Genomic DNA, 27,808 nt, shown 5'->3' on the forward strand with positions numbered 1-27,808 from the left:
GGTCTGATCCAGCAGGCTCTTCTAATGTTCTTAAATAAATAAATGTGCACAAACACCATAGCAGTGCACATCCTGCCATTTCAAGCCCACTGGAACGTGGCCTAGGGTATGTTCTGAACCACTGTTATATTCTACTATATTTTTAAAGGAAAAGGACAGCCCACAGCTTGATTGTTTAAAAGCAGTGGATGGAAGCTGTTTCAGTGTATGCTGAATACAGCCTCCATATGCCAGGCAGGATAGGGCCTTCAGTGGTGTGAAATAAATTGGTGGAGACATGAGAAGGGTAGGAGCACATTGTACAAGTCTCCTCTTCACCTGCAAAACATTAGAAAGCATAGTATTGAGATTCTTTCAACAGTGGTGAACGGTGCTGCTGGGCTGCCCGGGGCGGCACATATGCAGTCCGCCCTGGTGCGTGCGTCATGATGTCATGATGTGGCCTGACGCATATGTTGTGACCATGGGCGTAGGCAGGGGGCCAGCTACCCCCCCCCCAGAAGCAAAAAATTAATGTATTTTACAGACCATAACCAGCACTTTTCCCCTCCAAAAACTGAAGTGGAAAGGGCTTTGCTTTAGCGAGAGCAGCTCGGTCTCCGCTTGCTGGGGGCGGGGGCGGGCGGGAACACAGCTGTAACAAAAACACATCAAATAAATAAAGTATAGTGGCTACTGGTAGTTAAGCAGTTAAGACAATGGAGCAGGCAAGATTTGATAGCTCACCACTTCACCCTATTGTTCTTCAGTGGGAGTTGTTAATGAGCATTCAGGGATCGCATTAAGAGTTCTATTGGTGATTTAATGAGGGTGCAGAGGATTCAATTTGACTAAGGTGGCTCTGCAAGGCTAAAAGGAAGTGAATAAGAAAGGGGGGCTGTAACTTTGATAGACACAGTGATGTTTATAAAAAGCAGTGGTGTTCCAGTCTGCCCCTCCTCCTGCATCTGTATCAAGCAGAGAGAAAGCTGCTCACAAGGCTCCTGTACAGGCGTACCAGTATCTTCCTCTTGCTGCAGAGTTCCAGCATCACAGCGTCACCCAGAGGCACCCACAAATATGAGTTATCCCTCTCTCTATTTCTTCCTTCCTTCCCTCCCTCTTCCATCCTTAATAAAATACTGGGGGGGGGGGCAGATAAGCCCCACATAGAAAGCCCATCAACATGGGGGGGATGACTCTTTCAAATACGGTATTTACCAGTAATTGGGGGGGGGGAGGCACCTAGGCCTCTAGGAGTTGGCTGCTATGCCTAGGAGTAGGACAATTCAAGAAAGCAGAATGATGTATATGCTATGGTAATATATCAATAGAATCATAGAATTGTAGTCGGAAGGGACCACAAGGGTCATCTAGTCCAACCCCCTGCAATGCAGGATTTTTTTTCCTAAGGTGGGGCTTGAACCCACAACATGGTTGAAATATTATGCTGATATGCAGCAACGCCTCAGAGCCGTCGTGACTGCGGCTGTGCCTTGCCTCACCCGCCCTGCCACCCCTTCTCGCCTGCCCGACCCTCCCGTCCTCTCCAGCCAAGCAGGGTGGCCGCTGACGCTGCCAGCCCCAGAAGCACAAGGTGGCTGCCGCCGCCGCTACCACAATGTCGTCGGGCCCGCTGGCCCTGTAGCCCCGCCCATGTTCCCTCCCCTCCCGTGCCTTGGCCCCGCCCCTGAACGACCATGGGTTCCCCCCCCCAGTTTTGATCCTGGGTACGCCCCTGGTTGTGACGTCACGACATACACGCCAGGGCGGACTGTGCATGTCCACACATGCACAGTCTGTCCGCGGCGCCGCGCTCGGGCAGCGGGCGGTGTGCTCCACTTGGGCGGCAGTGGGTGGCGCGCTCTGCGAGGCACGCTTGGCTGGAGGAGGCGAGGGGCGGGCCAGGGGCCGGCGGCGCTGCCCCGCACGCTGCCCCCACCAGACTGGAGCCAGGGGCGGCCCGCCCCCGCCCCCCCTTGCTATGCCCCTGTCTTTCAATAATCTCAATAATGAACAAAAAAGCCTTTTTCATAGGCTTTATCGCTGGATTCTCTCACCCTGCCCTTTAGTGGTTTATCCTCTTTAGGAGGCCATCAGTTTCGTTTCCTTTTGATATACGTAAAATGATGTTACAGATGGAAAAGCAGATAGACCAGCACTCCAGTTAAAGTAGAGCAGTTACTTGCGTCCGTTTCCAAAATGGGCCTTAATGAAGTCTATTACAACTTGGGGGTATTACACATTCATCTATACATTAGACTTTGCCGGGTGATGAATTATTCAGTTTTGACTGAAGGTGAAATTATAGCAGAAATCAAAGTTTGCTTTTTCTCTGTGTCTGCTCTGGAAAGTGCTATATCAAATGTGTGAGTTTAATGTGCTCTTAATTAGGGGTGCTGTTAAGAAGGTGTTTTATGCTCCCCTTAAGGAAAAGCATAAAAAGCATAAAAACATGAAAACAGAGGAAGAATCAGAATATTTTACCATAAACCGGATAGTTCATTAAAAGGCAGATGACGAGGGAAGAACATACTGAAGCAGGAAATGCCATGCTCAGCCACTAGGGGGCATGTTGGGGGAATGGGGATTTTGGGGGGCAATTTTTAAATTTCTCTAATTTCTAATAGATTGGGCAAGCTATTTATTTTTAAATAATTTATTGGGAAAAAACAAACAAACAAACTACACCTCCCCAAAAACAGTGGGCGACGGGTGGGAGATGCATGCAACACAGCAACATAGTCATAATATACACTGTAAGGCACAGGTGTTAACTGTTGCATAAATAGGTTTTCAGCTGTGTGCAAAAGGCAGAAGGGACATGAGGTGTAATTGAGGCTGCCCCTACCATGAGGCGGGAGGAGGCATCCGCCATAGGCCGTAGATGCTGAGCAGGGATGCCAACTTGAATAAAATATGGGGGCGGGTGGACCAGGTAAGCCCCACCTCACAAAATGTATAACATGACATGACATATAGCATTTGAATGGCAATACTTAACAACTTTTTTGGGGGGTGGCCCCCTCAAATAGGCTCCTCTGATGCTGAGGGTGAGCAGCCGCAGTGAGGTGTTGGAGAATGGAATTGTGTTCCCAACTGCCCTCAGACCAGGAGGCAATGCTGACATCAGACTAGAATGGAGGAGGAGTTTGGTTCACTTTGCATTTTCAGGGTGAACTTACCTAATTCACATTTCCTGAAACAATACATGAACCAGACACCAGGCACTCTTTGAAATTCTCATCTTTCTGAATTACTGTACCTTCTCAATGAAGTGCAGTTCTCTATCTGAGTAATGTGTACAAAAGCACATATGCTGGGTTAAAGCATCCTTACAAATGCATATATTAGTGAAAATAATGTACCAAAAAGCATCATATTGCTAAGATACAGCTTTGCAAAATGTGTATACAGTACTAGACAAAATTGCATACAAAAATCCATTTATTAGGGAAAATTTGCTCTATATGCTAACTAATATCTATGTCGTTTTTTATTTATTTATTGGAAACTGGTGCAGAGAATTTAGCTTCAGACTGGTACAACGAGAAATAGAGAGTAAATGAAACAGATGTATTCACCCCTAAGTAAAAGATAAGAACAAGTGTCATTGGCTTCAGCGCAGAGATTGTACTTAACTGTCAGGGGTCTTTACCTTTACCTTTAAGTCATCTAACCAAGAAGCATTGTGGTGGTGGATCTGTTAGCACAGGGGTAGGCAGCCTAAGGCCCGTGGGCCAGATGCGGCCCAATCGCCTTCTCAATCCAGCCCACGGACTGCGTGTTTTTACAAGAGTAGAATGTGCCCTTTTATTTAAAATGCATGTATGGGTTATTTGTGAGACATAGGAATTTGTTCATTTATTTTTTTTTTCAAAATATAGTCATGCTCACCACATGGTCTGAGGGATGGTGGACTGGCCCACGGCTGAAATGTGTTAGCATATGCTGCAATTGGTTGTGTAGGTCTTTGTAAGTTTTTTCTCAGTATAGTTTAGCTGAGTGTCTCTCTGCTATGTACAAGGCCTGCAGTAAGAAAGACAAAACTTCTCTCTGATTCTATTCTCCATTTGTTTTCCCTCAAATTATACACCGTTCTTCTTCAGTTTTCCCTAGTAAAGTGTTATCAGGATTTTTTTGCTCTCTCTACATCTGCATTATTTAAATTGCTCCCTCTTCAAAAGCAACTTCTCCTGTCTTCAGCTTGTATATGGCAGTCAGCTACCACACCTATCCTGCCAGTGCGACAGTTTTTGTGCTCCTTCTTGTCAGTGACAAACCAACTGTTGAGCAATATTGTGTGGTGTAGTCCTTCTCAGATTGTACCCAGTGTTTCAGTAAACTAAGATAGCAATCTTATTCTCAGTCACCTGGAGATAAGCCTCATTGAAAGTGACAAACATGCATGAGGTTCATAGAATTGTAGACTTGGAAGGCACCCCAAGGGTCATCAAGTCCAACCCCCTACAATGAAGGGATCTCAGCTAAAGCATCTCTGACAGACGGCCATCCAAGCTCTGCTTAAAAGCTTCCAAGGAAGGAGAGTCCACCAACTCCCAAAGGAGACTGTTCCATTGCCAAACAGCTCTTACTGTCAGAAAGTTATTCCTGATGTTTAGTCAGAATCTCCTTTCTTGTACAGTAACTTGAAGCCATTGGTTTGGGTCCTACCCTTCAGAGCAAGAGAAAATAAGCTTGCTCCCTTTCCCATGTGACAGCCCTTGATATATGTGAAGAGGCTATCTCAGTCTCCTTTTTTCCAGGCTAAACATACCCAGCTCCTTCAAGCGCTCCTCGTAGGGCTTGGTTTCCAGACCCTTGATCATCTTGGTTGCCCTCCTCTGCACATGTTCCAGCTTGTCAACATCCTTCTCAAATTGTGGTGCCCAGAAGTAGACACAGTATTCCAGGTGTGGTCTGACCAAGGCAGAAGTGAGTGGGACTATTACTTCCTTTGATCTGGACACTAGACTTCTGTGGATGCAGCCTAGAATAGCATTAGCTCCCCCTCCCCAGCTGCATCACACTGTGGACTCATGTCAAGCTTCTGGTGGTCTACGAAAACCCCTAGATCCTTTTCGCATGTACTGCTAGTAAGCCAGGTGTCTCCCATCCTATACTTGTGCATCTGGTTCTTCTTGCCTAAGTGCAGAACCTGACATTTGTCCCTATTGAAACTATTTGGGTTGCCAATTAAAGCTCATTTAGTTTTAGAAAGAACTAGGTAGAGAAACAAAAATGATGTTTTATTATGTACCATCAGTAATAATTCAAAATAATCAATGCAGACAAACTACTGTAAATTATGCAGGTGACACTGGTGATCAAATGACAGCAAATACTGGTAATCAAAAGGTGCCCAAATTCTCATGTGGGTAGGTGGGTGGGAGTGGAAAGTTGCTCAGCAATCATGGGGACCCAGACAAGACCATAGGCATCTTATGATTGAGTGAACCAATCAATGGAGTATTCAATGAGTCTTTAGACTGGTGAACCTTGCTGGCTCTTTTCTTAAGGGAATACTGAAGGAATTACTGGAAGAAGGAAAAAACCAGACACCTCGCCCTTGCCTCACTTGTCACTTACAAATGTAGAGCAGGATGATGGCAGATGACCTAGAAATGTACCAAATGGATGCAAAATTATGCCCAGAGGAAGAGTGTGCGTAAAATGTGCCCAGCTTACTGTTGCAAGATACAGTTCAAAGGAATCCTAAGCCAGCCCAAATAAAATTTATTTTGGTGATGTTCAAGTGACCAAAAGGTGTCTTCCCAAATTAAGATTGGCATTTCAAGATTTAATATTTGCTTCTTAAGGCAAATCACATTATTATTAATGCTTTTGAGTCAGGGAAAAAACCCTCAATAACAAGTAAATCAGGAGCAGTAATTTTAAAACACAGAAAACATGCCTCATCTCCCTTCGTATAGGCATCAATTTCTTCTTATCACAGTCAGGCTTGCTCAAGTTCCACTAGGACTCCATTGCAGTCCTTAGGATGGAGGAAAACTACCAGTTTTCCATGGGCCCCAATTCTGGGCTCTTCGCTCAAAACACGGATCTTCTTCTCCTTCAGTTCAGCTATGGCATCCGTTATACTGTTCACCTTTAAAAGAAAAGAACACGTTTGTCTAAGTAGGATATGGTGGAAACAATACTGAATCTCAACATTAAAAAAGGAAAATTGGATGAAGATCACAAGAGATGCAAAGGCTGGAAAACAGGTTTGTGCTTTAAAAACTAACAGGCCAAGGACAGCCTGGCTGCTGCTGTAGCAAACGGATGGAAGGGGTGAGAGAGAGAAAGAAAGAGAGAGAGAGAAGGAAGGAAGGAAGGAGGGATGGAAGGGGTGTGAGAGAGAGAGAGAAAGGAAGGAAGGAAGGAAGGAAGGAAGGAAGGAAGGAAGGAAGGAAGGAAGGACAGACGGATGGATGGATGGATGGATGGATGGATGGGGTGAGAGAGAGAGAGAAAGAGAGAGAAAGGAAGAAGGAAGGAAGGAGGGACAGAGGGATGGAAGGGGGAGGGAGGGAGAGAGAGAGAGAAGGAAGGAAGGACAGACGGATGGAGGAGAGAGAGAGAGAGAGAGAGAGAGAGAGAGAGAGAGAGAGAGAGAGAGAGAGCAAAGCAAGCGGAGGGAAAGCGCTGAGATGGTAGTGTGATCGGGCTGCTGGGATCCCTGCTTTCAGCCCCGAGATAGCGTTTGCTTGCTTTCGGAGAGCGCTGTGGGTTAATTTCAAGGAGCTTTATTGTGTGTGGGAGGGGACAATTGATTTCCTTCCCTGAAAGTTAACCCTTTCTTCACCCACCGCCTGGCTTGCAGCAAAGCAAGCGGGACAGGCTTGTTAGCCGTGGTTAGGAGCGGTGCCTCTCCCTGCTTCTGCTGCTGCCTGCCTCTGACATCAGCTGTTTGGGGCCCCTTCTTCGTGTCACTGAAAATGGCTCTGCGTGTCACTGGTGACATGCGTGTCATAGGTTCGCCGTCAGGGCCATAGTTTAACCATGTGCTTTTTAAGAAGTGCTTCCTTTCGTCTGTCCTAAATCTTTCTTAGTTCGGATTTGTTGGATGATCTCAGTGGGTTTTACTCCTATGAGAAAGGGGAGAAAGGGGATAGAGAGAAGCTCTGCTTCCATACCACACTAGGCTTTATAATAACTCATATTGGTGCCTTGCTCATCTTTTTTTCTAAATTAGATCACCCCAATCCACAAACAAGCTTCTCAAAACATACCTTAATGAGGGCTAGAAATTTGACCCCTTAAAAGGAAGTAAAGAAATCAGGTAGTAAAAAAACCTTAGGATTCTCAGAATTTTGAATACACCCAGGTTTTTCAATGTGATTTAAAAAAAAAACAATTTTCAAACAAAAAGAAAGCAGAGTGGAAATACCTCAATGCAGATATGGTGCATTCCTCCCTCCTTGTTTTTATTCAGGAAACCAGCGATTGGGCTTTTCTCCCCTAGTGGGTGCAGAAGCTCCAACTTTGTGTTGCCCAGGTCCACGAAGACTGTGTAGACGCCGTGTTCAGGAAGGGGTACCATTTTGCTCACCTGTGCCCCCAACACATCCCTGTACAAAGAGGTAGCTTTTTCTAAACTGGGCACTGCAATAGCCACATGGTTCAGTCGACCCAGTTTCCACAGAGACTTCTGAGCCAAGGAAGCAGCACCTGCCAACGTCCGCACTGTTGGAGCAGCTCTTTTTGGCAACCAATTGAGAAGCCCTGAAAAGAAGAGCGAGAGAAAGACTGAGAAAGGAACCACTTCTAATCACTTTGCATTAAGCAGGAAAACCAATTAATACCTTTCTCTCTTTTCCAGGGCATCTCCCGCATGTCATTACATTAAGAGTTTATGTTGTAATTAGGTACCACACAACCCAAAATGGAAATAAGAAATCAGCAGAGGCTGAAGGGTCTCCCTGACATTAGTCCAGTAGACTTTCAGCCTTGATTCCCCTCAACCAAAGAAAGCTGGTGCAGTGGGGTGGACAGAGTATAGCAGGGCTGGGGAACCCAGAGATCTTTGGGCTCCAACTCCCAACAGCCCCAGCCAACAGGGCTAACAAACAGAGATGATGGGAGTTGGAGTCCAGCAATATCCTTCTTGTAAGGATTATAGCCAGATGTGAAGTGCTTTGAATGTTCAAAGTATTAGATCATAGAATCATAGAGTTGGAAGAGACCACAAGGGCCATCCAGTCCAACCCCCTGCCAAGCAGGAAACACCACCAAAGCATTCCTGACAGATGGCTGTCAAGCTTCCGCTTAAAGACCTCCAAAGAAGGAGACTCCACCACACTCCTTGGAAGCAAATTCCACTGCCGAACAGCTCTTACCGTTAGGAAGTTCTTCCTAATGTTTAGGTGGAATCTTCCTTCTTGTAGTTTGAATCCATTGCTCTGTGTCCACTTCTCTGGAGCAGCAGAAAACAACCTTTCTCCCTCCTCTATATGACATCCTTTTATATATTTGAACATGGCTATCATATCACCCCTTAACCTTATCTTCTCCAGGCTAAACATACCCAGCTCCCTAAGCTGTTCCTCATAAGGCATCGTTTCCAGGCCTTTGACCATTTTGGTTGCCCTCCTCTGGACATGTTCCAGCTTGTCAGTATCCTTCTTGAACCGTGGTGCCCAGAACTGGACACAGTACTCCAGGTGAGGTCTGACCAGAGTGGAATACAGTGGTACTATTACTTCCCTTGATCTAGATGCTATACTCCTATTGATGCAGCCCAGAATTGGATTGGCTTAGGATGTTAGGAAGTCTTATTATTCTTCAATACGGGAAAGGTATTTACCTTTAGTATTACTAGACACTGGAAATACATTTACCATCATTTTCAGGGTTTGTTATGCTGAAGGAACTGCTTGCACAACTGTGACGTCAAGCAGTTTCCTCCCAATATTCAGCAACTCCTTGCACCCAAGTTTGAGATTCCCAGGTGCAATACATCAGTCTACAGCTTTATGGGAGAAAACCTTTGGCATTTATCTTCCCAGCTGTTAAGCACACTGCAAAATGTCTTACATTGTCACTTTCGCTAATGTGTTAAAATGTGCTATGAACAGGCTTCTGCATTTTTCCATCCCCAAATTTAGTCTGTTGTGGTTATCACACTTCCTAGAACGCTCTTATTTCTGGAACCCATTGCAGACAGTGCAGCAGGCCTGCTTCATGCTGAGCTGTGGGGAAATGCCAAAGGGCAGAGTTTTCGCTCAACTTTCCAAGAACTACTGGATCGGTGTGGCATCCAGACTAATACAACTGGATGTCACTCTCCCTTCAGACTGGTACCATACATTCAGAGCAGCATCTAGCAGCTAAACATAACGGATTGTTAAACCACTCTGGGAATTGTAGCTCTGGGAGGGGGATATTTAAGTAGAACTTGACATTGGAGGGGGAGCCCCATCTGCATGATACATTTAAAGCAGTATCATGCCACTTGAAGCAGTTGTGGCTTCTCCCAAAGAATCCTGGGAACTGTAGTTTGTTAAAGGTGCTGACTCCCCAGGTCTCCTCCCAGAACTGCAATCCCCAGAGTTCCCCAGGGAACTCACCTTCACCCAAAAGGAAAGCAGCGCCCAAATGATGCAAGGAGAAGCTGCAGCCCAAAGCAGGAAGAGGTAAGGGAACACCTAGCTACTTTAAATGAATTTAATCTCCATGGCCTGATGAGCTGCACCCAAGGGTACTAACGGAGCAAGCTTGTTTTCCCCTACTCCAGAGGGCAGAACTTGAATCAATGGGATCAAATTACAAGAAAGGAGATTCCGACTAAACATCAGGAAAAACTTTCTGACAGTATAACCTGTTTGGAATGGACTCCCTCAGGAAGTTGTGAACTCTGCTTCCGTGGAGCAAAGCTTGGGTGGCCATCTGTCATGGTTGCTTTAGCTGAGATTCCTGCATTGCAGGGGTTGGACTAGATGACCCTCGGGTTCCCTTCCAACTCTACTCTCCAATTCTATTATTCAATGGTTGTTAAACAACCACTCTCGAAATTGTAGCTCGGGAGTGGGGGAGTAGGGGGTGTCTCTTAACAACTCTGCATCTCTAACAAACTACAGCTCCCATATTTCTTGGCGGGGAGCCAGGGCTGTTTAAAGTGGTATCACAGCGCCTTAAATGCGTGGTGCGGACGTAGCCTTGGTCGGACCCAATGGAAGAGACCTTGCCTTCTCCAGGAGGCTGCAAAAAGAGGGACAAATCAAGGTGTGCAAAGCAAAGCTTCTCTCCAGGTACCCTCCCTCGTCGCCTGCAAAATGCAGTCTGCCCCCCCCCGGGGGGTCTCAGCCTCGGAGCTCCGCCCCGCGCCACCCCCTCCCCCTGAGCCTAGGAACCCCTACCGTACCTGCTGTCAGGGGTCGCGAGAGGGCCGCCATCTTTGAACCTGGCACGCCCGGCAGAGCAGCTGTAACGGAGAACCTGCTTCCATGAAGCCAGAGCGAAGGCGAGAGAGCGCTGGCAACGGCACCGCCGCAGGCTCAGAAAGGTAAGGGAAGCGGCGCTCACGAAAAGATGGCGAGGCGGCCTTCGCCGGGGAGAGCGGCAGAAAGGAGCCGCCGCGCGGTCCTAGCGCAACCCTATTTTCTCATGGCTTTAGCTAAATACTGTGCTCCGTTTGACTAGACCTCTAGTCTGAGAAGCTCTAAAGTAAAAGCTAAATACAACATCCTTCCCTAGTTTGTGCCCAACATCTGGTGTGTGTGTGTGTGTGTGTGTGTGTGTGTGTGTGTGTGTGTGTTTAATGAGAAGCGTAAAGGATCAAACCTCCCTACAAGGTAGGCTCTACCTGACTGGCATCTGAGGCAGCACCACCAGCACCACTCAGTTGGGCTGGGTATTTTTTATGTGTACTTTATTTATTGTTATGTTGTAGTTACGTGTAAGCTGCCTTGTTGAACTACAGAAGGCAGCATACAAATAAAACTGTAGAAATCCAGAATGCAGCAGCTAGACTGGTGACTGGGAGCGGCTGCCGAGACCATATAACACTGGTCTTGAAAGACCTACATTGGCTCCCAGGACGTTTCCGAGCACAATTCAAAGCCCTAAACAGCACCAGCCCAGTATACCTGAAGGAGCATCTCCACCTCCATCGCCCAGCCTGGACATGGAGGTCCAGCTCCGAGGGCCTTCTGGCAGTTCCCTCCCTACAACAAGTGAGGTTACAGGGAACCAGGCAGAGGGCCTTCTCAGTGGTGGAGCCTGCCTTGTGGAACGCCCTCCCATCAGACATCAAGGAAAGAAACAACTCTGACTTTTATAAGACATCTGAAGGCAGCCCTGTTTAGCCCAAGGTGGCTGGCTGGGGAAACCTAGCAAGATGAGCGGGGTATAAATAAAAAATTATTATTATTATTATTATTATTATTATTATTATTATTATTATTATTTAAATATATGTACTTTGGTGCTTTACCATACAAGAGAGTAAGCCTGCATCTGTAGATGCAGTCTACCTCTGAATACCAGATGCTTGGGACTAAAGGCCCAGGATCACCTGTGGCCTTAATATTAAGAGATCTTTGGGGCACCTTAAAGGCAAGATGCTTCCCATTGTACATGTTGCCCTCCTCAATTATCCTTAAGCCCCCAGGCTATACTGCTGGGTGTGTGTGCCCCCAGTTATCTGTAGTAGATTTTCAGGGCACGTTGAAGGCTAGGGGCAGCAGAAACCAAGTGTTCAGCCATCATACATTAGATCAGTGGTTCTCAAACTATTTTCTCTGGGTCACACTTTCAGGAAAAAAAAATCGCTGCCGAGTTTTTTTATTGATAAGAAATAAAGCAAAGCAAAAAGAAACAACTCCTAGCAGGAGACATGATAAAGGTAAAGGTAAAGGACCCTTGACGGTTAAGTCCAGTCACGAACGAGACTGGGTTTGCAGTGCTCATCTCGCTTTACTGGCCAAGGGAGCCAACGTTTGTCCGCAGACAGATACCTATTGATCTACTTGCACTTTGATGTGCTTTCGAACTGCTAGGTTGGCAGGAGCTGGGACCAAACAACGGGAGCTCGCCCTGTCGTGGGGATTCAAACCACCAACCTTCCAATCTGCAAGCCCAAGGCTCTCTGGTTTACACCACAGCACCACCCACGTCCCTGGACATGATAGAGTTGCATAAAATGATGCTTGGCCTGCATGCTCTACATGCACCAGGAATTTAAAACCAGTGGTCTTCCGGATCCTGTAGGACTCTAGCTACCAACAGCCCCAGCCAGCATGTCCAATGGTCATGTTGGAAGATGCAGTCCATCACCATCTGGAGGGCACCCCGTCCCCGCTCCCCCCCCCATGATGCATTAGCTCAGAATTGTAGAGTTGGGAGGGATACCAAGTGTTATGTATTGGTGTACTGTACTGTATACAGTTTTCCCTCAGGTCCTTGGCAGTTGTTTTAGGAGGGAACTTTGAATTAGGCTTGATACATTGTTCCAGCTTCCAAATAAAGAGCTGCTTTGAAGAATCGATGTGTCGTCTGCTCACTAATTAACACCAAGGGTCATCTAGTCCAACCTTCGGCAATGCAGGAATCCTGCCCAGAGCCATCCCTGGGTGGGCTAGAACCACCAACTGGTAGAGTCCTATGCACACTTAACTGGGAGCAAGTCCTGTTTGAAATCAATGGAGCTTACTTCTGAGTAGGCATGCAAAGAGCCAGTGTAGCTCATTGGGTTGTTTGTGGGGATAAAGTGGGGGTTACTTCCACCACCTTGAGCTCCATGGAGGAAAGAGGTGTGTGTATAGATCTATATATAGAGAAGCAGTTAAGTTTTTATTTTATTTCACAACATAAAAATACAAAACACGAGACATAATAAGAACAAGAAATCAAACCCCTACCTCCCCCTTCCACAAACACATTTAATGCTTCGAATGCTAAGAGGATTTATGTTGCCATCTGTTTTCCGTCTACCGCAGATGGCCACCGGGCACGCAGGATCGAGCTGAGAATCCTGCATTTCTGGGGGCTGGACTATTTGTCCTCTGGGGTCCCATTCCACTCTACAATGCTATGGCCGCGTGGTTTATGCTTCAAATGATTCAGATTTGTCTTCTGTTGATGTTTTTAAACTGATCATTTTGTTTTATTCTCTTTTTAAACCGCCTAGCACTCAAGAGGCGTGTGGATTTTATGAAATAGAGTGTCTCTCTGCATGTGTCCACGACGGCACTGCAGCCTCGCTCTGCAGCCTAAGTCTAAGAGAAGAGGCCTCCGCGCCTCCGCCCGCCCCGAGCCCTTCCTCGCTCAGCCGCCTGTGCCGCCTCTTTCTCCTTCCCCGCGCCCGGAACCATTCTGCGGTGGGCGGAGAGGCGGAACTTTTCTCCGCGGGCTCGCTTCGCCGGACGGAGCGCGAGGGCCGAGGGACGCGGCCGAGCCGAGCGGCACAGAAGACGAAGACATGGCGGCCCCGGCGCTCGCTGTGGGCGGAAGGCTGGGCGCCTGCTTGGAGAAACTGGGCGCCGCCACGGCCAACCCCGAGCGGTTCCTCAGGTAAAGCGCCATCCATCGCGTGTGCGCGTGCTCACGTTATGATCATTTTAAAATAAAACAAAAAATGCGTGTCTTAAGCATCCCGAAGCACGCGGGCAAATGAAACCTCGGCTGTGGGCGATACCCGGTGAGAGTCGGATCAAGAGTAGGCCCACTGAGATCCTTGGAATTGAGTGAGTTGGTTTCATGGAAACAGAATCGTAGGGTTGGAAGAGACCTCCGAGGGTCATCTAGCCCAACCCCTGCGATGCTGTCCCTCCCTGGGTGGGCTTGAAGCACCAGCCATCCGGTCAACAGCCAGGCGCTCTGGCCCAGGGCGCCACAGGAAGGCTTCCTCTTGAGGAGCCTCACACGGCATATTGCCCTCTCCCTTTGTGTTTGTGTGTGTGGTTATATGCATTATGTAGGTAATATTTCCAGGGGTGGGGAACCTGTGGTCGTCCAGGCTGCAGGTCGTTGCTGAGCTACAATTCCCTTCATCTCAGATCGTTGGCACTGCTGTATGGGGCAGGGGAGTCCAGCAACGACTTTAGAGCCACCCACTTCACACCAGGGGCAGACTTTGATAATATGGTGCCCTCAGCGAAGACAAAATTTGGTGCCCTCCCAAAAATATTTCTTCTTTTCACAACAGAATCAGAATTCATTTTGGTACAGTTGTTTTAAAAATGGGTCTCAGTAGGTACCCATAAATACAGGTTTTATTATAATTACTATTATTGTTGTTGTTGTTATTTTGCACCCCCTTAGCTCGGAGCCCTTTGCATTGGAACCAGCCACAACACCTTAAATCTAGCACTGTATACACACACACACACTCTCTCTCTCTCTCTCACACACACACACACACACAGAGAGAGAGAGAGAGAGAGAGTTATATGTGTATACAGAGAGAGGAAGAGGAGAGAGAATGTTTTTAAAGTATCAAACAGCAGTCCAGTTTGCTATAAATCTTGGAAGAATACTGTCAGTTACTGTAGCCATGGGGGTTTCCACAGGTGGGGTGTCACCACTATGAAGGCCAACAATGGACCATTTAGAAGGCCTTCTTTAGCAGATCTCAAAGCATGCTGTAGTAGATATAGGGAGAAGTGCTTCTTTGAGTTTTGGGGACCCATGTCATTGAAGGCTTTCTACATTAACCTCAAAACCTTGAGTATGGTTAGCGTATTAGCAAACCGCAGTTTGTTCAGAACTGATGTTGTATGGCCAACTGTACCAGCAGTAATGGTGTATATAAAAAGGTAAAAGTAAGGGTCCAGTCGTGACCGACTCTGGGGTTGCGCGCTCATCTCGCATTATTGGCCGAGGGAGCCGGCGTATAGCTTCCAGGTCATGTGGCCAGCATGACAAAGCCGCTTCTGGCAAACCAGAGCAGCACATGGAAACGCCGTTTACCTTCCCGCTGTAGCGGTACCTATTTATCTACTTACATTTTGACGTGCTTTTGAACTGCTAGGTTGGCAGGAGCTGGGACCAAGCAACGGGAGCTCACCCCGTCACAGGGATTCGAACCGCCGACCTTCTGATCAGCAAGCCCTAGGCTCAGTGGTTTAACCACAGCGCCACCTGGGTCCCTTCAATGGTGTATATAAGCATACCTAATTTGATTCCACAGATCTTGTTCCTTCTGAGGACATGGGTGCAGCTGCATGCAATCCAGCCTCCCACCCCCCTGCTGCTGCTCCCCTTCTAGCCACAGGAGTGGAGCTGGCTAGGGCGGGGGCCAGGTTCTTCCCTTCCCACCCCTGCAGCCATGGGGACCTGGCTTAATAGACTACACAATATAGTGTAAATTTGTGTGACTTGCTTTATTGTTATATTTGTTTTGTTTTTTTGTGGTGGTCTGGAACTGAACCTGCAATATTGCTGAGATATGCCTGTATATTCACATACTTTTCCTGTTTCTGCGTCTTGATTTGACAAAGACCTAAACTTTGTGACTTTTAAAATGCATGATGTCTTACAACTTGTTTTGACTCCAGCATTCAGGATGGACTTGCGGATGACTTCATCTCTCTAACAAAATCATTATACGATTTCCACAAAATGCTTGGAGCTGATGTTATTTCTGGAAGTCCTTTAAAGGAACTGGTGATAGATAACTTTGATGAAGAGCAGATTTGGCAACAGCTAGAACTCCAGAATAATGCAGTTCTAGGCTACTTCAAGAGAGCTGTTGCTAGAGATGTGGAGGGAGAGGAGGATCTATGCCTTCTCCCAGCTTCAGACAAGGATGGGTCTGTCTCAGAAGACAATGAGGATCAGGCGGGTAATGAGGACCAGATGGAAGTAGAGGCAGATTTCAACAATGGTCATCTTGAAGAGGAAAGTGAGCTTGAAGGAAAGAGAAATAGGCTTGGGGCCATGGAAGATGATGCATTTAGTGATGATGATTCCAATATGGACTTTGATATTGATAAATTGGAGCAGCAAACCCGAACATCAAAGAACACTGTGAAAAAAACAGGAGAAAAGTCCATAGTGGATGACAGATTTTTCAAACTGGCTGAGATGGAGGCTTGTTTGGATGCAGTGGAGAAAAGACAAATCGGAGGGAAGGGTGATGGTGGTGATGAAGAAGAAGAAGGAATAAATTACTTTGAGGACATTTTTTCTGAAGATTATGAGAGTGAGGATGAAGAGGAATTTGGAGCCTCCAAAACGAAGGTAATTGCATAAAAAGGTATAAAACATCGTTTGTTAAAAGCTAAACACTCGGAGGGTTTAGTAATGACTTCATGCAACTGTCTTTTTTATTAATAGCGTTTTGTGGAAACAAATGCAGTGAAACATTACAAACAAAATCATAATAAATCAAGACAACATGCTCCATGCGTACAAGTAAGGGGTAAGAGCAGGGAAGTAATGAGGGAGCTGGTGGTTCAGATCAACCCATTGCTCAGACGTTCAAGTAATAGATCTGTATAAGGAGTCCATATATCAGAGAGTTTCCCATCTTGTTACCTTCTCACATGCTGCCTGTAACTGTCAGTAAATAGCAGGCTAATGCGTACAAACAGGTCTGTATAAATTTATGGTTATCTCATCTATTCCTAATCGAAAAGTGAATGAGAGAGGACTTCCCTTCCTAGCTAGCTGGTGCAAGGGGTGCCTATGTAAAAAAGGAGAACCCCAAGCACCCTCTTCTTGTGCCCTAACATACCAGTAGGCCTAGGAAGAAAAGCATGTGTGTGATAGTTGACGAAGGAGATGTACCAACATTGTAAGGTGAATGGCCCATTTAAAGGAGAGAGATGCTGTTTGTGTGTGTTTCTGTTCCGCTGTTCTGTGCATCCTTTTCAAAACAAATTGCCTAGGGTAGTTCACGTTGGGCTAACTCTTTGCATTGGGTTCATTAATTGGAAAAGGACTCACAATTTGCATTGGCTGCCACTAAGAATGGACTAAATGGAGAACAGCAAAATGGCAGCTGAACTTTTCATTGATATAGTTGGAGCAAAGGTGTATCTTATTTTAATGTATTTTAAATTTTTGTTGGAAGCCGCCCAGAGTGGTTGGGGAGGCCCAGCCAGATGGGCGGGATATAAATAATATATTATTATTGTTATTATTTATTATATCTGAATCCCTGAGAAATCTGAAAGCAGAGTAGGAAGAACAGTGATGTATGAGAACATGTTGCTGCCATGCAGAATATTCTCAAAGTACTTTTTAACTGTAAATCATATGGGTCACTTTGGCCACATCCATGCTTGCAGGTCCTGAAAATAGAATTGACTGTTATTAAAGTATTTTAAGACTTTGGTTATACTTCTTCAGAAAAAAACTATAAATTATCCAGTTTATTTAATAAGCCTAACTATTTACCGGTAATATAGCCCTTTTACTCATTTATCTTGTTCAAATGTTACATTGAAACTTCAGGTTCCTCTTTGTAACCTCTTGCTGGTTTCTCTCTTCTTTCCAGCTGATCATCAAAAGTGCTCGTGATCTTAAATATCAGGACTACTTTGATCCTGTGGATGATTATGAAGACTTCACAAGTGAACACAAGGATAGTGACAGTGACCAGATTGAGGGAAAGGAAGAAGAAGAAGAAGGCGACATAGATGATGAGTATGTGGCTGATATTTTGAGGGCAGTGCTAAGTGGATAATAAAATGAAGTGACCAGTGCATGTTTACTCAGAATTTAGTTCCTTTGTACTCAGTGTGGTTTTCTCTCTGGTAAAGTGTGCATGGAATTGAATCCCAAAAATTTTTTGGGAGCAGAGGTAATCTTCTGTGAGGAGATAAATATTGTTATGTTGTCAGTACAATAGCATCTTTCCTATCCGGAGAGCTATACTACTTGCAGAGTCATGTATGAATAATAACAGGGTCATCAACATGGTGTCTGGAGACGTACAGTAATACCTCCGCGAACGTCCGCCTCGTCTAGCGTCCATTCCAGCGAACGTCCGTGGCAAACCCGGAAGTACCGGAACGGGTTGCATCCGGGTTTGCCACTCACGCATGCGCAGAAACGCAAAGTGCTCTACACACGTGTGCAGACGCGGTGCTTTGCCCTGCATCCTTTTCGGCTAGCGGCCGGGGCTCCGGAATGAATTCTGGTCGCAAAACAAGGTAGAACTGTACTCATTAAGGCCTTCCCTGGTTCCCACATGGATCTCCTTTCCTCACTCTGATCCCCAAATTAGGTTTGAAATATGACTTCTCTTGTAGCCAGCAGAATAGGCTGCTCGGTGGGGGGTGGGGGGTGGGGGTGTCCATGACAGGTTTTCCAGTTTGCAGACATGTCCAGAAAGTTTTGTGAATGGATACTTTCCTCAGGGCACTTTTGTGTGGTGTCCCAGCAGGCTCCTGTGTTTATGAATGAATCAAAAGCCTAATGAAAGTCCTTTAAAGGTCTCTTTTTCATGTAATGCTGTTTAACTACAGAGCTGAGGAAATGGATGAAATCAAACAGAAAGGCAGGAATGAAAAAAGCAAAGACCCTTCTAAAAGAGTGACGTTTAGCTTGCCAGATGACAGCGACATAGAAGAGGAGATAGATATGTTCCAGGCAAAGAGAAATAGTTCTGCTGAAACAAAGTCATCCTTTGAGAAAAGACAGGAAAAGGTAAACTTTCTATTGCATTCCACATCACAAACCAGATGCGCTTATCTCATGCCATCTAAAACTAGCATGTTTAAAGCAAAAAATAAGAACTTCAACCATGAAAAAACAGAAAAAAGAATGAGGCAGTGTTTGGGATCCTAAGATAAGTTAACTTAAGGAGGTTTACAAAAGGAAAGTTTCATGTTTCCTCTTGCCTCCGGCAGACTCCATGCATCCTAAAAAGCTTTTTGTAGGATTGGGGCTCCTTAACGTTGGGGGATGGGGTGCAGGAGACTGATGGGGAAAGGGGGGTGGCATCACCCGAAATTGAGCTTGGAGCCTAAAATAAGGAAGTTCACAGAATGGAAGTTTCTTTTCTTTTCCTCCTTCCAACAGCAGCCCCCACCCCTCAATTCCACATTTTTAGGAGGTTCCCTAGACTCTCTAGACTAGGGAGTCGTTTTCAAGTGAGTGGGGGGGCGGGGAAAAGGTCACAGGTGGTTGCAGTGGGAGACGGGGATAGCAACTGTCCTTAAGTAAGCATGTAAGATTGAAGCCATGGGAAATGAAGTGTCTTGAGAACTTTTTTTTTTGCAGATGAGCGAAACAATTAAATCGCTAGAAAAGGAACTGCTGATGGAGAAGCCTTGGCAGCTGAAAGGGGAAGTGACAGGACAAAAGCGGCCTGAGAACAGCCTTCTGGAGGAAATGGTTCTTTTTGACCATGCAGTCAAAATGGGTAAACCTTGTATAGCAGCGCTTTGCCTCCAGGCTTATGTTTTATGTAGAGATACTGCAATTTTGTACATTAAATAGCTGCAAATTCTGAAATCAACCTTCTAAGGTGGGCAGACCCTCTGGTTTTCATCCATGGTTCTTAGCATGATGTAGACTTCCTAGAATACGTCAGGCCATGACTAAGGAGGACACTTAATTGTGTATGTCTCCCAGTCTCAAGCAGAGACTGATCATAGTCTACCCCAGGAGCTCATCTGCATTTGCAGCCAGGATCATCCCTGGTTACACTGCTGCCCTCAAACAGCTGTACCTGTGTGCACCCAGTTCATTATGACCCTTAGGTTTGGGTGGTGGTGGTGCTGAATTGATAGTGGTTACATGTCTTTTCAGGTGACAGCTGGCAATAGAGAAAGGAGCCTGCTCTTAACCCATAAGGTTATTTACAAATGCATTTCATTTTTAAAAAATCCTGAGTTTGCTGCTTTTGTATTCTCAGCTCCTGTGATCACAGAAGAAACAACTTTGGAGCTTGAAGAGATTATCAAGAGAAGGATAAAAGATCAGGTTAATAGATCTGTTTTCATGTCTTCATTGCTATTTGAGGGAGAATGGGAAAGGGAACCCAGCGGGATTTTACATTTGCATTGAATATGTACATTGAAAAGGAACAAGAACAAAACTAATGTTGCTTCAGCTTTAAACAATGCCCTTTCTGTATCCCCCACTTCTTGAAGGGTCTGATAAATGCTGGGAGTTCCTTATTGTCTCCCTTCCTATTGAATATCTGTATGAAGTCACTGTAGGTGATATCTCCTACAAAGTGAAGAGTCTGCCATCTGCTTATTATATTGTTATCAATTAGATTGAAGAGGCACCTCTTCCGTATATGTAAAGCTACATAATGAAAGTTTCAGAGGCAGCTTTGTGGGAAGGGAATTCTGCAGTTTAAGAGGTTGCCACAAAAAATGCCCTCTCTCACATAATGGGGTGCATTTTATGAACTCTCTTCAGGGAAGCCAGTCATTGCTTCAGGACTGCCATAAAAAACTTAAAACATTTTTCTTTAAAGAGCCACCCATTTGTAAGATTTAGTATTCTGTGATGTGTAGATTTGCAACTGTTGAGTTCTTAAACAGAATGCAATCTCGTTGACTACCCTTCTCTAAAACAAAAGACAGAATAGAAATGTTAAGACAAATGAATGTGAATGGCTAAATTCCTTGTTACCTACAGAAAAGTTGCTCATGGTTCTGTTCTGTTTTTAATATGGCTGTGGTGTTGTTGTTTTTTTAAAAAAACACCTTTGTTTTAGGCTTGGGACGATGTTGTTCGTAAAGAAAAACCGAAAGAAGACCCCTATGAATATAAGAAGCGGTTGACTCTGGATCACGAGAAAAGCAAGCTGAGTCTTGCAGAAATTTATGAGCAAGAATATTTGAAACTTAATCAGGTGCCTTTTGAGGGAGCTTGTATTGGCTGTTAAGGATGCTTTAGGGCCCAACTTTATCTGTGGCAGTGGGCAGATGCAGAAGTAATGAGCTTCCCTTTGACATGGTTTGCATTTTGTGGCACTTGAGAGCTTCAGCCTTCTTTTCTCTGACCTGAAATGTGCAGAAGCTTTTAGGACAGCAATGGGGAACATGATGTCCTCCAGGTGTTGTGGGACATCAGTTCCCATAAGTCCCAGCTAGCGTGGCAGGACTCAGGGAAGATGAGAAGGAAGAGGAGAGTTGCTCTAGAGTGAATTTGCATGTGGCTTCCTTCTCAACTTCTCAACTCATGACTGCAACTCTACCCTTCCAGGCCTTTCAAAATCAATTGTTTGTTTGTTTTATTTTTTAAAAAAAATGGGCTTAAGAAATTTTCTGTAATTCACGTTCCATGGCATCCCCATTTCTGAAGGATCCTGCACCACAGTGCATCATTTAGGCCCTGTACGATGTTGCCAGGGAGCCATTTTGGTCCTGTGAAATAAGCAGAGGGAAAGGAAGTGCAAGTCATTTTGTGTTTTCTCCCTCCTCCCCTTCAATGCTAATTCCATTTGAAATAGTCTCTTGTTTCCTTTGCAGCTGAATTATGCAGATGAAACTTGTTATATCTGTTGTTCTGAAATATAAACCAGGACTTGAAAAACTCACCATTTGACAATTAGGAATGTTTGGGTTTTGTTTTTTTAACCCTGTGTATTTTGTGAAGTAAGCCCATAGCATCTGGCTTTAGCCAAGGGCGAGTGAGCCTATAAATTGGTAACTCTTAGGGACCCCAGAAAAGGGGGTATATTTAGAAGTAAATAAATAAACTTCCCCTTTCTTGGCCTCTAAAAGGCCAAAGGTAGCATTTGCTTTCTTTTGAGTGAAAAGTCTTGCTTGGAAATCGCTCTTGTCTAATCCCACATTGTTCTTAATCCAGAAAAAAATGGAAGAGGAAGAAAAACCTCAGCATGCAGAAATACAGAAAATGATGGACTCACTCTTCCTTAGACTGGATGCCCTTTCTAATTTCCACTTCACACCTAAACCAGTAAGTATGGCAATGCAACTTTGTTTGCAGGATTGTGCATAAGAAGAACCCATCTTCGTAGAAAAGGGTTAAAAACTCTTTTTCTGTGCTAGCTGCATGCTCCAGATATTTTCCCTTGTTATTACGTGTACATCCTCTTTCCTGCAGGTATCTCAAGTGGCATACATGGTTCTCTCTCCCCCTGTTTTGTCCTAATAACATAGTAACAGTAACAGAGAAGCAAAATAAAAAAAATCCTTCAGTAGCACCTTAAAGACAAACTAAGTTTATATTTTGGTATGAGCTTTCGTGTGCATGCACACTTCTTCAGATACACACATGCACACGAAAGCTCATACCAAAATATAAACTTAGTTGGTCTTTAAGGTGCTACTGAAGGAATTTTTTTATTTTGCTTCGACTCAGACCAACACGGCTACCTACCTGTAACTAGTAACAGAGAAGCTATCTCTATAAATAAAAATGTAGGCATTGTGCACACAGAGGTCACAGCCGTTCTCCGTAACCGCTGAACCGTAATGTAACAAATTTGGCCACAACGTACCTTGCCCATCAGGGAGGGATCTGGCATTAAAAAATTATTTTAAAACCCACACCTTTCACACCTAAAATAATGATTAAACGCAAAAAAGTGGCACGCAAATTAGACATCACCAGCAGAAGCTCTGAAGACTCCAGCAGCATCTAATAAAAAGGCAGATTGCACGCTGTCACCAGCAAAAGCTCTGAAGGGCGGTGCCAAATAATGACATCAACCAAGCAACTGAAACCAAGGCGGCCATTACCAGACCCATAGGCCCCTGCCAGGCTGCTAGGCCCCCACTAGGCCCGGGGGGGGGAGCGCCTGGATCGCAGGCCACAGCACGGCCTTTGTTGTTTGTAGGCCCCTGCCAGGCCCCCACTAGGCCCGGGGGGGATTACCCACAGCAACGCACTTGGGGGCACGGCAAGGGGTTTTTCCTTTAAAATTTAGCGGCCGTTGTGTCACATGCGAGGCTCGCGGCCATTTTAAGTAAGGGCAGTCGTGCCCCTTTAAACCTAGGCTTTATACTATGACTGATTGCAAGCCTCTGTGTCTTTAAAAACAACAACAACCATGCACTTTCCCCAGTTTAAGTCCTCGGATATTTGCAGTGGCTAAACCCCCCCCCCTTTACAATCTCCTACCTTCCCCTTGCCACTTCCTGGGTTTTTATGGAACCGAACAGCTCGGGTGCTTCGGAACTCACCTTCTGTTGCTACGGGGCTGTGGGTCTTCGCTATTTGATTCCCCCCACCCTGCTCAGGATTGTTAAAGTAGTTCTCTGGGTCACCTACTCCAAAATTAGAAAATCCAAATAACAAAAAAAACACACAAAAAACTCCCCCCAAAACACGACGCCCAAATCATACAATACCCACCAAAATAAATGACAACCCCAAAAATAAAATTAAACTATAATAACTTCTGCTTCTCATGTTCTTATTTCAAAATTTTTAAATCTAAATATATAAAAATGTTCACAATGCGTGTGCAGGGACCAATGTATGGCGATACAGGGGGGAAGGAACAAAACTCCCTGGGGAAAACAGAGGGAAGGGTATCCTACCGAAACACAGGGATGAGCCAGGGGGTTGGAGGGAGGAGGGGCGGGATACATCATGGATTGGGACCAGGTGGGGAGAATCACAGAGATGACCCACAGCAAAGTGTGGCCGGGCCAGCTGATAACAAATAAAAAAGATAGTCTTGGCCATGCCTGTTTGTATTTCTGCTGCACATATCCATGTCTAAGTGGGTTGTCTTTCTGTCCAGGCTAGAATACAGGTTTGGCTCTTAAACCTCCGTAACAGAATGCTAACTCTGCCATCTTCACATCTAGTTTCCATAGGTTATGGCTTACCCATAAATTCTCAAAAGCAAGTTACTGCTTTACATGCACTTGCTAGAAAACTTGCTAGAAAGCTGATTGCAACCCAGTCAATGTCTAAATTGCGGGTAAACCTCTTTGCATATGAGCAAGAGTATTTGATTGGTTGGTGTCCATTCCTTGAGATTTTCCAGGCTATAGCCATGAATTAAATAGACCCTCAAAAAGTGAACTATTTGGAGTTAATTATTTTGGCTTTGTGTATAGTTACTTTTACAAAATTAAGACTTGGTGTTATGCCCTCTGCGTTCCTGAATGGTCGCTGTAAGAAATTGCCCAACCTATTAAGCAACATAGGTTAGGCTAAGAGCCAGTGGCTGGCCCAGTGAATTTCATGGCTGAGTGGGGATTTGAATCCAGGTCCCCAGCCCTAGTTCAGTCTTCTAACCACTATCCCATTATGAAGTCTAGGGAGCCTTGTCAAATCCATATAGCCCCATTGACCTAAGTGGAACTGAATCACTTCTTCTTAACTCTGGGATATGCAGCCTCTTGCCCTGCAAATGTTTTTTGACTCCCTCACCCACCTACAACATGGCCAATGCTCAGGGATGTTGGGAATTGTAGTCCACCAACAAAGCCACAACTTCCCCTTCCCTGGATTAATGGAATTGAAGACCAGGCTTTTAGGGTTAGGGTTTGTCTACTGCCAGGTAAGTGTGTGTAAGATTGCGGTAGAAGTCATTTAACGCTGTTCTCTAACATGCATAGCCTTTTCTATTTCCCTTAGCCTGTCCCAGAGGTTAAAATTGTCTCCAATCTCCCTGCAATAACCATGGAAGAAGTTGCACCAGTGAGTGTTAGTGACGCTGCCCTCCTTGCACCGGAAGAGATCAAGGTAAGGCACTAATTCATAGCTCCCAGAAGCTTTCCACTTGGCGCATCATTTCCTGGGCAGCAGAGTACACTCCGTTCTTGGGAACCCACTTTCATTCCAGGGTCTCTGAAATCGGAGGAAACAAATGCAGTTTGATTTGGCTTGGTTTATGCAGGTTTTGCTCAAAATCTGGTGCTTTCCCCCTCTTGTGCTCTTTCAACAGAAGCTTAATGTTTATTATTAATATTAGACACTTGTGACCTGTTTTTTTTCCACCTTACCTGAGTGTCCAAAGCAGCTGATAAAAAGCTAACACACATTTTTATCAAATACAATGAACATAATCACAAAAGTGGAGCCAGAGCAGGAACATAATAAAACAAATGCACCCACACCTCAAGTCCCTCTGGAAGACAAGGGCAATCTTGTTTTTAAGCATTTTCATGGTAGCTGTAGGCAACAAATAGTGCACGGATGAGAAGGAACTGCTTCTGTTGGCCACCTGCATGAGGCTAGCTGCCTAGTTCCCCCTTTTGTCCCTTTCCTGTAGTGTTTTGCCTGGCAGTAGTGGAGCTGGTGCCAACTTGGCTGTTGGTGATTTAACCATTGCTACCCAGACATTAGTCCACTGAATAAAGTGAGACTTGACTTCTGGGTAAACTGCCTGCAGTTTCATTCTGTCCAGCAGCAGGCTAGTAAATGTGGACTTACGGGTATTTACAAGGCTGGAGAAAAGGTAAAGAGCCAGGAGGGAGGGGGTCAGGGAAACATACTGGGGGCAGAGTACCAAAATTTGACTGCAATGGTGAAAAAAGCCCTGCTGTGTACTCAGCTGCCTAATATTCATAGGCAGAAAGAGTGAGATGCTGAGCAGTGCCTCTGCTGAAGACCTAAGACGGGGGCTGAAGGGAGTTGTAGGCCAGAGAATCGTAGAGTGGGGTGCCAGCTTGGGGGGGAAAGCTGCAGCCAGCTAGTTGGTACTTTGATTTTGTATGTTTGTGTGAAAGAGAGTTTTCTATGTTGCTTTTGGATCCCACTCTCAGTCTGTTCTTATTTTTAGGAGAAGAACAAAGGCGGGGATGTGAAAACAAATGCTGAAAAAAACCCCACTGACAAAAACAGGGAACGGAGGAAAAAGAAGCTTGTGAAGCGCCTGAAGCTGAGGGAGAGGGAGAAGCGGCAAAAACTGATGGAGAAGAATTTGGTGCAGGGAGCTAGACTGAGTAAAAAGGCTTCGGCTGAGAAACTGAAGAAGCTAACCAAGGAAGGTAGAACCTCCTTGCTCAAGGTAAGGTTACTAAAGAAACAGCTGGAGAAATCAATCTATTCTTCTATCTATAGAAGCAGATAGATAGGCCTTTTTGTGTTCCTGCTCCTGAACATGGGTGCTGTGTGTGTGTGTGTGTGTATGTGTTTGCCTAGGCTATCCTGGTTCCCTTCAGATGTTTTGGACTTCAGTCGTACAAAACGTCTGCAGGGAACTGGGGTGGGGGAGCAAAGGCTGATGTACTACAACTTGCTTATTAGGCAGACTTGGTTTGCAGGATCAAGTTTGTTGTTTGTTTTTGCTAAAAATGCTGAGATCCACCCAACAGAGCCAGGTGTAAAATAGTGCTTGAGGATGGGGTAGGGGTGGAATAGTTAAGAAACAGAGTGCCTCTGAGCACGTGCTTAGCCCGGGTCAGGTATTTGCTTTCAGTACCAAAACTGAGCTGACAATCCTGTCACACAAAAATCCACCCTTGATTCTCTATACATATAGACACACACAAATCAGCAGCCTTTTTTAAAAAAAATTAAAAATCCTTTTGTTGTAGCTATTGTTAAAAGACTTCTTGCTGATCTGCTCCAAATCATGCAGAGATCTTACCAGTAGACCCTGATCTAACTTTTCACACCCGTGGTTTGTGCAGCCACTGAGATGGAGCAGGTGCAGGAAAACACAATTTTAGTCAGATCATTGCCTTCTTCCCACCCCCTCTCAACAGCCTTCTAGAACAACAGATCGGGGGTTATGGTCCCTCTGCCTCCTTCCCCACCCCCTACACCACAGTAACTTAAACACTACTCCCTTAGCCTTTTCCAGAGTCTGGTAAATTCCAAGGTTTACCCTGCAATTCAGAAGGCTAGAGGCATATATGTACACAAATATTTATATGCTATTTTCAGTAAAGCAGTGGTGAAATTAAAATGCAGTAAAGCAGTGGTGAAATTAATTGAAACACAAGCAAACAACTTACTGAAAAACAGCATCATGGGCAAACTGGAGGTTGGGTAATGTCAAAAGCACATCTAAACCAATCAGTTGTAATTAATTAGCCTAAATGAGCCAGGGGGGGTGCTCCAGTGCTGAGGTGATGACAAGTGGTGGAGCAGGACCCAGGCAGGCAGGCAGGCAGGGCGATGCCAGAGAAGGCAGGTCCTTCACTCATCTGGGGCTGATGTGTTTCTGTTACAAGCATAATAGTATTCTGAATATGATATCTGGAGATGGATTTCTGATAATTCCCTGCAAAACAACTTGAACATTGTTTAAATGAAGTATATTATGGCAAACAAACAAACCTGCCTTCTGCTATGCTTTGTTGGTGAAATCATAAGACCTTTTTTAAAGGATAGAGTGATTATGGTGGAGTAACTTGAAGGAATAATTTTTAGAATTCCACTGGGGCTCTCATTGCTCTTAGTCCTCGATTATAAAGGGATGCTTTCCTAGTGCTGCATGCTTATCTCTCATTAACATGCATTAAGCATGAGAGTGTAGATAACGCCAAGCCTCCCTTCCGCTTTCTGGATTTATTATGCTGCCAGAAAAAGGGTATTGCATAACATAACAGCTGCTGTTTGCCATTTAGTTATCAATCGGAATACAAATGGGATCTTTGTCTTATGCATTCTGCTGGAACAATTATGTGGCTGAAACTGTGGGGCATTATTTTACTTTACATGTGCATGTTTCCATTTGTTCTGAAATAAATCTTGCTCTGCTACAGGATGATGGCAAAGACAAGGCTTTGAAGTCCTCCCAAGCCTTCTTTTCTCAGCTGCAAGATCAAGTGAAAATGCAAATTAAGGATGCAAAGAAAATCCAGAAGAAACCGAAGAAACGAGAACTCTCTGCCCAGAAGCTGAAACTGTAATATATTATGCATGTTGTATTTTATATAAATTAGAAACCAGGGTTCTGTTTTCCTAATTTAAGCCTGTTTTTATTCTCTGCTTTGCATAAAGCTGTTTAAAAGGACAAGTTACATTGAAAAGAACT

At 45.1% G+C, this 27,808-nt stretch overlaps 2 protein-coding genes across 3 annotated transcripts; one reads left to right on the plus strand and one right to left on the minus strand.

Moving 5' to 3' along the window:
• Positions 1 to 5,213: 5,213 nt before the first annotated feature.
• Positions 5,214 to 10,477, minus strand: MCEE (methylmalonyl-CoA epimerase). Of its 2 annotated transcripts, XM_060282369.1 has the most exons (4): positions 10,346 to 10,382; positions 10,165 to 10,182; positions 7,373 to 7,707; positions 5,214 to 6,088 (listed from the first exon to the last, which is right to left on the minus strand). In XM_060282369.1, exons 1-4 carry the CDS (start codon positions 10,374 to 10,376, stop codon positions 5,936 to 5,938), a joined length of 537 nt encoding a protein of 178 aa, XP_060138352.1. In that variant the 5' UTR covers positions 10,377 to 10,382; the 3' UTR covers positions 5,214 to 5,935. The 2 variants fall into 2 exon arrangements, with proteins under 2 accessions (XP_060138352.1, XP_034987646.1); XM_035131755.2 differs by lacking the exon at positions 10,165 to 10,182 and having other exon boundaries at positions 10,346 to 10,477.
• On the plus strand, positions 10,347 to 27,739 carry MPHOSPH10 (M-phase phosphoprotein 10). The gene is made up of 12 exons (XM_035131754.2): positions 10,347 to 10,486; positions 13,112 to 13,494; positions 15,480 to 16,164; positions 17,426 to 17,574; positions 18,399 to 18,579; positions 19,156 to 19,297; positions 19,793 to 19,860; positions 20,609 to 20,746; positions 21,706 to 21,816; positions 24,457 to 24,564; positions 25,604 to 25,831; positions 27,537 to 27,739. Exons 2-12 carry the CDS (start codon positions 13,157 to 13,159, stop codon positions 27,681 to 27,683), a joined length of 2,295 nt encoding a protein of 764 aa, XP_034987645.2. The 5' UTR covers positions 10,347 to 10,486; positions 13,112 to 13,156; the 3' UTR covers positions 27,684 to 27,739.
• The last annotated feature ends 69 nt before the right edge of the window (positions 27,740 to 27,808 follow it).

Source organism: Zootoca vivipara, chromosome 14 (assembly GCF_963506605.1).
Source record: "Zootoca vivipara chromosome 14, rZooViv1.1, whole genome shotgun sequence".
NCBI classification, from domain to species: domain Eukaryota; kingdom Metazoa; phylum Chordata; class Lepidosauria; order Squamata; family Lacertidae; genus Zootoca; species Zootoca vivipara.

What these genes read in the sequence shown, in the direction of transcription:
- MPHOSPH10 (XM_035131754.2), top strand. Translation starts at nt 13,157, where the DNA reads ATGTGTCCACGACGGCACTGCAGCCTCGCTCTGCAGCCTAAGTCTAAG. An exon ending in AACCCCGAGCGGTTCCTCAG is followed by an intron (nt 13,495 to 15,479) that starts GTAAAGCGCCAT and finishes TTTTGACTCCAG; the next exon opens with CATTCAGGATGGACTTGCGG. An exon ending in AATATTTGAAACTTAATCAG is followed by an intron (nt 20,747 to 21,705) that starts GTGCCTTTTGAG and finishes TTCTTAATCCAG; the next exon opens with AAAAAAATGGAAGAGGAAGA.
- MCEE (XM_060282369.1), bottom strand. Translation starts at nt 10,376, where the DNA reads ATGGCGGCCCTCTCGCGACCCCTGACAGCAG. An exon ending in TGCACCATATCTGCATTGAG is followed by an intron (nt 6,089 to 7,372) that starts GTATTTCCACTC and finishes TTTCTTTTAAAG; the next exon opens with GTGAACAGTATAACGGATGC.